Here is a 7718-nt window from a genome sequence, read left to right as displayed (position 1 = left end):
TATAGATATTTGATATTAATAATGGTTAATCACCACTAGCACACACGTACAAAAATTAAGAATTGAAATTAACATGTACTTTTCTTTTTGGAGATATAATTAAGATGTACTGTTGATTAGAAAAAAATGAGGTAATTGACAATAAAAAATCAATTACACATCCGCAAACATATATATATATATACTAGTTGTCATGGTATGCTATTCCTGCGTGCATATAATAAATAATATTTTATATTTTAAAATATATATGAATAAGAAAAAATATATATAAACTAATACATCATATTTCTAAAAAAGAAAGAAGGCCAAAAAGAAAAGAAAGTCAACTTAGGGGTTTTATTTGCATAACAATAAAATTGGTGTTGCGGTATCATAACCGTCATTTGTGAGAGAGAAAAAAGTCTTTTCTTTTCATATACTATAGATATATAATTAATTACTTAGGGATGCATGCAGCATCCATATTTCCACATTTAGGCAATTAATTTACGTAAAATACCACGTTACATCACTTTCAGGCCCCCAAGATTTCTAAATCAGGGACCGGACTTACTAATGTGGGAGTTCGGCGTAATTAATGAAGAATTAAGGTTTTCTGGTTTCAGCTATTCAAATTTTGGACCACCTATACATAGATATACATACACACACAGCCTTTTCGTTTTAGGGTTTGCCCGGAGTTTGGTCGATGCTGCCTCTTCCCTATATATTATCTCTATAGTTTACTAAGTTTCTTCATTAATTGCAAACTAATCCTCTAAAAAAAGGAACATCTTCTTAGTACAACCTGGCTTGCTCTATCTTACAAGCAAAAACCTCGTCGCCCCATGCAATAAATTTAAGCTAATTACTGAAGAAAATATAATCCCGACTAATTTAATTACTTGTTAATCATTTGATGAGTAATTTAATTTGACGGGATCGTTTCAATTGTGTATGATGATATAAGTATTTTATTTTATAATATTATCATATATAGTTTAATTTAGTAATTTCCGACACAAAATTAGAAGAAAGAGGGGGGGGGGGGGGGGTTGAATAAAATGAGTTGATAGGTTTTGTCCCTTTTTTTCGTGTTGTGAATAATGAAATAACACATTAATAGAACTAAATTTCTGGCCCTAATTAATAATAGTATTGGGGTACATTAAAAATTATTTGGAATAATGTTGTCCTTCTTGGTAATAAAATTAAAGCGAGGCTATGAATGTAATTTTGAAAGGTGTAGGGAGTTGGATCTGAATTGGTACCTCTCGCTGCAAATTTTGGATAAAACGCATGTCCTTAAACATTTTTATAAATGACACAAATTATCATCCTTGATTTGTTTTTTTTAATAAACTAAATCGAAAAGTAGTGATGGCCGTATATATGGCACCCCGCACCCTGCAAACCCCGTCAGGGAGGATTGCCAGATCATGTGAGAATGTATGTTTAATCCTATTAAACGTCTTGTCAAGAAATTGAACCCACTTTATTAGTATGACAACAATCGTCTGACTTTAACCTGTAGATCACGACGACTGAAAGTTGATTTTTCCATTCTAAATTATATATCACCATTAGTGAAACCTTTGTTTATTGAATCAAATCTTCCGATCAATTATTAAATAAAACATGTAATCCTAGTAGGTTTAGAATCCATCACATTTCATTCTCAATCCCCATCGTACATCAATTCTTGGGCCGACCCTTTTTATCGGGCCTCGTCAAGGTGGACTCATGTTCCTCATGTTTGAGGCCCAAAGAGCCCATTTTCACAGTAAGATGGATTTGTTCGGCCCATCTAAAATTGAACAGATCCGAATAAGGCCCATTGGTTTTCCTCCAAAGGTGGAAGTCTCTTCAGACAAAGCAGACAATGAAGAGGACAATGGGAGACAGGAAAAGAACAGCGATTACAAACAAGAAACCGAAAACTGAGTGGCCAGCCATAGAACCCAAGTCTAATCTTCGCATAAATCGCCTCAAAGACGACGATCTGATTACTGTGAGTTGTCTTTACCATTTATAATCACCAAGATGTTCCTTTTATTTCTTGATTTTGTTGTGGTTGCAATGGGTATTCAGTTTTGTTTCTTTAAATTTTGTAATATTTCAAGATTCATGTCTATAATTCTTTATGGTTTTGTGCGGTTCAAAATTCATGCTTTATCAAGATTTTTCCGTGTTTTTGCATTTATCCTTTGCCTTCTGTTTGTGTGTAATAGAGATGGAATTGGATAGTATCATTTGTTGGAATAGTTGGTTTTGAGCATTTTCATATGGACAAACCATCATTTGTCCTTTGCTGTTGGTTCTTGTGAACTCATCTGATAATGGTACCTTTTCTTGCTCCTGTATTTTGGTCAAGGTATTCAGATTCATAACTATTTTACATCTGCCGAATCGAGAGCATTTGTAAATGTTGCGGAATCAATTGGTTTTGTTCACCAAGGGAGTCTTGGCCCAGCAAAGGGAGAAGCTTATAGAGACAATGATCGAATATCCGTCAATAGTCCTCTTCTTGCAGAAGCCATATGGGAGGCTGGGCTTAACAAATTCTTTTCTGATTTTAAGATTCGAGGAAAAGTTGCAGTTGGGTTGAATCCAAATATAAGATTTTACCGGTAAGCGGCACTTTTTGTATCTAGTATAACTACAAACTATCGTCTGAAGTTGTCGTCCTACTAATCCTTATTGACTTGGATTGTGCTTACAACGGACCTTCATTCACTGCAATGATGTAAGCTGAAGGGTGGAGCATGTTTGTATAGCTAATTTCAGAAAATTAGGATTTTAGTTCTTTTAGTCTATCGTTGGTTGGGCTTTGAATACCTTCTTTGTGGTGACATATGTAATGATGAGCTATCTTTTTGGTTAACTTCTAAGAATTTATGGTCTAGGTACACAGCTGGTCAGCGATTTGGACGACATATTGATGAGAGCATTGATCTTGGAGATGGAAGACGTACGCACTATACTTTGTTAATCTATCTAAGTGGTGCTCCTAGTAAAACTAATGCCAAGTCAAAAAACGACAATAGTTCTCAAGATTCTTTGGAGCCACTTATTGGAGGAGAGACTGTTTTCTATGGTCCTAGAAATGCTCTGGTTGCCGAGGTACTCACTTGATCACCTTTTATGTTATATGCTCTCTATCTCTTTCCGTACCTCCCATATAGGATTAGTATATTAGGTTTTTAAGAATTCAGACACATGTGGAATTTTTCTGAAATTGGCTAAAAATCCTATTTCAATTCCTTTGATATTTCAGTGTATTGGTATGAGTCTTGCTTGAGCTTTTAACCAGAGTAGTTTACTAGTGTTAAAGGATTCTAGAGTGATTCCCATATTCTCGTCTTATTTCCAAAAGTGCACTCATAACATTACAGATTCCTTGAAGGCCTTTTCCTGCAATACTTGAACCATAGACGAGTTACTCCAATTAGATTCATTGAACTTGTTTGGGCTTAGATACGAACTTTAAGTTTTAACTAAAACCAATGGGGTCTTACTGTATTCACCAACATAAGTTTGAGATTGTTAACGTATGGATGTTAGCAATTTGGTGAAGGCATTACCAAAAGTCATCAGGAAGTACCTCTCTAGCTTTCTGTTACGATCATTATATGTTTGGATCCATAAAATTGAATTTTGGAAATTGGAGTTGATAAAATCTAGTGATGTTGAATATACTTATTCACAAGTGCAATCCCTTAGCTTCTATCAGCTCATGGTTGATGCAGAACACTCTGTAAATGTATAACCTGTTTTTTCAAAATTGTTGAAGGTACCTCCGACAGAAGGGATGGCTCTGCTTCACATTCATGGTGCTAAGTGCATGCTACATGAAGCTCGAATAGTGAGTAAGGGCATCAAGTATGTCTTACGATCTGATGTTGCATTTGAATAGGCCATGTAGTAGTGAGAGTCACCTTTTCCTCGGTTCTTGATTGTATCCCCCAATTTGCCCTTTTATTTCTATTCCAACATTCTATGCAACATCTAGTCTCATATTCCGTGTTATCTTGAATTTTTCGTTCTTTATCTGTACAAACGTATGTTGGATGGAAATGAATATATATTCTACTATTGACGAAGAGCATAAAGAGTCGAGGGTTGTGAACTCATGTCTTGTGTGCCTTTGTGTACTAATTAATGAAATCCACCTCCTTTCTTAGGAATCATCATAACTCCCTTGCCCTTTTATTGTGTTCGATGCGTTACATATAATCCATTCCATGTGGACAGTTGGTAACATTAGAAATTTGTGAGTATGTTTGTGTTCTGTTTGTAAAGACATGAGAGGTAATTGTAAGGCTTTCTAGAGCAGTTTGGATTTTCTCTTCCAACAGTTATGTGCATAAAACGGTATCATGTATTTTATTTAAGGAAAGATTTTGTACACGTGATATACGTACATTAAATTGAGTACAAGATACAATATGGTTTACAACATAAAATAGACTTCTTGTAATCAAGATTTTCAGAACCGTATTGATCCAGTCGTGGGCCCGGTGGTCTGCTTCTGGGTGAAAACCACTTCAGTCAAAACCGTCCGCCTAGTAACTGGTCAAAACTGGATTCTGATTTTTTTCTATTTTTTTTTTTAAAAAAGAGGGAAAGGTGAATATTGAAGAAAGGAAGAAGGGGATAGGATTTTGTATGCACTTGCAGCCGCCACGGCCTTCCCCTTCCAACTTTGAAGTTCATGTAAAGCAACTTTGAGCTTCAATTCCAACTCCAAGAAAACAAGCGAAAATCCTTTCAAGGCTTAGAAATCCTCCATAACGACGACTCCTGCGATTTTGGCATCACTTCACTTGGTCTATTTCTGAACAGAGTCTCCTCAAGCTGCCGATACATGTAAACCTGCTGGCGACGGTGCGTTTGTATGAACAGACTATTATGGGTCTGGATCTGGATGTGGGAAGATTTGGTTGATGAAGTTTCCAAAATTTTCTTAACTAGCATTTTTGGGTTAGCATTCATGTGCTGCAGAAGGTTCTGATATTTTATGTTTTGTTGGGTTAAAATGTTTGGGTTTTGAGGGTAAAGCGTGATCATCTCAGTTTTGGTTAATAGAGGCTGAGTTATCAACTTGACCACTTTTGTATGTATTTATGTACTTTTGTTCTAATTGTATACTTTCAGGTATTTTAAGTTTGCTCTTCTTTTTAACAAAATCAATTGATGCATACTATTTTTTATAACTTTTTACATATATATCATGAGATAGCATTTATCTCCTGAACGAACAAGGGTAACAATTACCAACCCCCCCCCCCCCACCCCCCCCCCCCCACCCCTCCTAGAACTAAGGACAAAAACTCAAGAACATTGTACATTCCACCCATAAAAAACCGGCTCTCCATGTTTCCCTCAGTTCACGACTCTGCAATTCACCCTCACCTCTCCACTCTCAACCACTCCGACATTCCCAAGCCTCACCATCGCCGGACCAAACTCCCAGAAAAACAAGCGCCGGTACCTCGCGAACGCCTCGACCCTCCACCGGGTCCTGTAATCCCCCAACAGCGTCTGATCCGACACCAACAACCCTTTCCCTCCAACAATCCGTTTATAATAGTCGTTGTCGAAACCCAAACCAGTCGAATCCAAGTTCTCACCCGCATTAGGATCCTTATTGTGTTCGGGGCACTTGCTCTTCAATTCGGTGGCGAATTCCGGGTCGAGAGTGGGATCAGTGTCGTGGGCCGCGCTGAAGTTGCGGAGACGGTAGTCGAACTCGGAGCAGCGGGAGCGGCCGAGCGTATGGCCCCCGGAGAGAGTGACCAAGTCTTTGACGGAGAGGCCTCTCTGAGAGAAGCTCTGGATGAGCTGAGATGTGTTGTCGTGGGAAAGCGGTAGGGTTTTGGTTTCTTCTGCTCTCGAGATTCTCCCGTCTTTCCTGCCTTTCAGCACGCTCCAACTGGGACCTCCGGACTGGAAGAAGTAAATTAGACTTGGAAAAAGTGTTTTTTTTTAAAAAAAAATAAATAAAGAATTGGAAAGAGAGAGATGTTACTATAACGACGACGTCCCTTGCAGCAATGGCTATTATATCTGCACAAGAGACCGTTGCGGGGCAAGATTGCTCGAGCATTGTTTTGACATCATCAATCACGTTATATGCGGCCAGTGAGAGGTTGATATGACCGTCCTTCTCTGCTTTGTTCTCCGGGGTCGAGTCTAGCAACACCGATGCATCGCATCCCTATGTATATATATCATCAACCAAAAATACATACACATGCAGATCTTATACATGTATTTTAAATTATTATCCAATGGTGGTCGGTGAATTCAGGATCATAATATTTCCAAGAATTTTTTGCATATAGCCTTTTGTCCTGATTAATTGTTATGATTAAAGTAAAAAAGATTATCCACAATTGATCTGGAGGCTGTTGTGTCATAATTTCAGACAAGATTAAAACCATGGAAAATGATGTTCTGATTGTAGTTTATAAAACCCGATAAAGGTGTCGATGATCGCCTGACAGCACTAACTGTGACAAAAACTTTAACATTGATTTATTTGACTGTTGTCTATAATATTGATTTATCATAAAATTTTATGTCGTATTCATTTGTAATATAGGGAACAATTCATAATAATTGGGGGGTTTGTGTGCGTATGAGAGAGAAAAGGAGGGAGTACCCTAATGAAACAATCGTGGAAGAACATTCTGAGGATACGGGCAGGAACTTTGAGATCATTAGCGGTAGCATTACGAACACTTGTGTAGATGATATCTTCAACTTGAGGGCAAGTCTTCTGATAATAATTGGCATCAAGAATCGCTCCCGAGAGAGAAACTCTAACCAAGATAAGCAAAACGTTCAAAGAAAAAATCATTTGGAGAAGATGAAACCAAACCTGTATGCCAAGAGACGATGAAAATGTTGTAATAAGAAGAATGTGGTATTTATAGTTGTCGGCTATAATATATATGTGGGTGTTGTGCATGGAACTTTACTTGTGTATTTTTATGTTACTCATGTTATGTGAAATTCTATAAAATACGTACAAAATAGGCGTATATTTGCTGTGCTTTATGACCAAGCATTCCCACCTTTCTCTAATTGCATGTCTTAGACCGAGTCACCGTACCCTATATATGCTAAATTTTGTGCAGACATATTTATATGACAAAATTAATCAAGACAAATATATTAAGTTATATTTCTTGTGTTTGAATCCAAATTACAACCTAATTCGATTTATTTTTCTTGAAAAGTTTAATTCGATGATATGATGATTTTCATAAATTATAATTATTGTTGGCGCAAAATTCCTTTATTTTATGGATATAGAGTGTATAGCTTAATCGGGAAAGGGGTCCCTCCTTGAGATGGATGAGGTGGCCTCAATGGGACGGATCTCCTCATCTACTCTCTACACCTCTTGAGGATTCTCTTTCCTGGGGACGTGACACATCCCCTAACAACTTTATGATAACCTGCGGCGTCACGATAGCCCCTGGGGATGGGGCTCTATGTTGTGTCCTCTCTTCCTTCCTTTTGTCTGAAAAATCCCACCAACATACATAGAATTCTTATCTTTGTCACTTTTATCTAGCAATTATCCATAATATTCCCGCTTTTCTCCATATTTTCATCCATTGTATTGAATGCTCGGATATAATGTCTTCCCAATTACATTCAACCCATCTACCTCTCTCTACTCCATTACAAAGTGGTGTGGTTGTACCTCTCTAGCTTTCTAT

The 7718-nt window shown here is 37.3% G+C and overlaps 2 protein-coding genes across 4 annotated transcripts; one reads left to right on the top strand and one right to left on the bottom strand.

Moving 5' to 3' along the window:
- Positions 1 to 1848: 1848 nt before the first annotated feature.
- Positions 1849 to 5148, top strand: LOC105179250 (2-oxoglutarate (2OG) and Fe(II)-dependent oxygenase superfamily protein). Of its 3 annotated transcripts, XM_011102860.3 has the most exons (5): positions 1849 to 1993; positions 2365 to 2612; positions 2889 to 3105; positions 3776 to 3864; positions 4604 to 5148. In XM_011102860.3, the coding sequence occupies exons 1-5, from the start codon at positions 1865 to 1867 to the stop codon at positions 4620 to 4622; spliced, it is 702 nt and encodes a 233-aa protein (XP_011101162.1). In that variant the 5' UTR covers positions 1849 to 1864; the 3' UTR covers positions 4623 to 5148. The 3 variants fall into 3 exon arrangements, with proteins under 3 accessions (XP_011101162.1, XP_011101161.1, XP_011101163.1); XM_011102859.3 differs by lacking the exon at positions 4604 to 5148 and having other exon boundaries at positions 3776 to 4077; XM_011102861.3 differs by lacking the exons at positions 1849 to 1993; positions 4604 to 5148 and adding an exon at positions 2047 to 2065 and having other exon boundaries at positions 2357 to 2612; positions 3776 to 4077.
- Positions 5149 to 5301: 153 nt separating this feature from the next.
- Positions 5302 to 6863, bottom strand: LOC105179251 (peroxidase 66). The gene is made up of 3 exons (XM_011102862.3): positions 6650 to 6863; positions 6014 to 6202; positions 5302 to 5931 (listed from the first exon to the last, which is right to left on the bottom strand). Exons 1-3 carry the CDS (start codon positions 6845 to 6847, stop codon positions 5368 to 5370), a joined length of 951 nt encoding a protein of 316 aa, XP_011101164.2. The 5' UTR covers positions 6848 to 6863; the 3' UTR covers positions 5302 to 5367.
- Positions 6864 to 7718: the final 855 nt, after the last annotated feature.

This window comes from Sesamum indicum, linkage group LG7, assembly GCF_026168435.1.
Source record: "Sesamum indicum cultivar Baizhima isolate 11 linkage group LG7, ASM2616843v1, whole genome shotgun sequence".
In the NCBI taxonomy this organism is placed as follows: domain Eukaryota; kingdom Viridiplantae; phylum Streptophyta; class Magnoliopsida; order Lamiales; family Pedaliaceae; genus Sesamum; species Sesamum indicum.
The sequence above is the reverse complement of the archived record's forward strand: the minus strand, read 5'-3'. Positions and strand labels throughout refer to the sequence as shown.

Excerpts from the sequence above, each read along its gene's own strand:
- LOC105179250 (XM_011102859.3), top strand. The coding sequence starts at position 1,865 with ATGAAGAGGACAATGGGAGACAGGAAAAGAACAGCGATTACAAACAAG. Across the intron at positions 1,994-2,364 it reads AAGACGACGATCTGATTACT|ATTCATAACTATTTTACATC; the intron begins GTGAGTTGTCTT and ends CAAGGTATTCAG. Across the intron at positions 2,613-2,888 it reads CCAAATATAAGATTTTACCG|GTACACAGCTGGTCAGCGAT; the intron begins GTAAGCGGCACT and ends TTTATGGTCTAG.
- LOC105179251 (XM_011102862.3), bottom strand. The coding sequence starts at position 6,847 with ATGATTTTTTCTTTGAACGTTTTGCTTATCTTGGTTAGAGTTTCTCTC. Across the intron at positions 6,203-6,649 it reads TCCACGATTGTTTCATTAGG|GGATGCGATGCATCGGTGTT; the intron begins GTACTCCCTCCT and ends ATATATACATAG. Across the intron at positions 5,932-6,013 it reads CAAGGGACGTCGTCGTTATA|TCCGGAGGTCCCAGTTGGAG; the intron begins GTAACATCTCTC and ends TACTTCTTCCAG.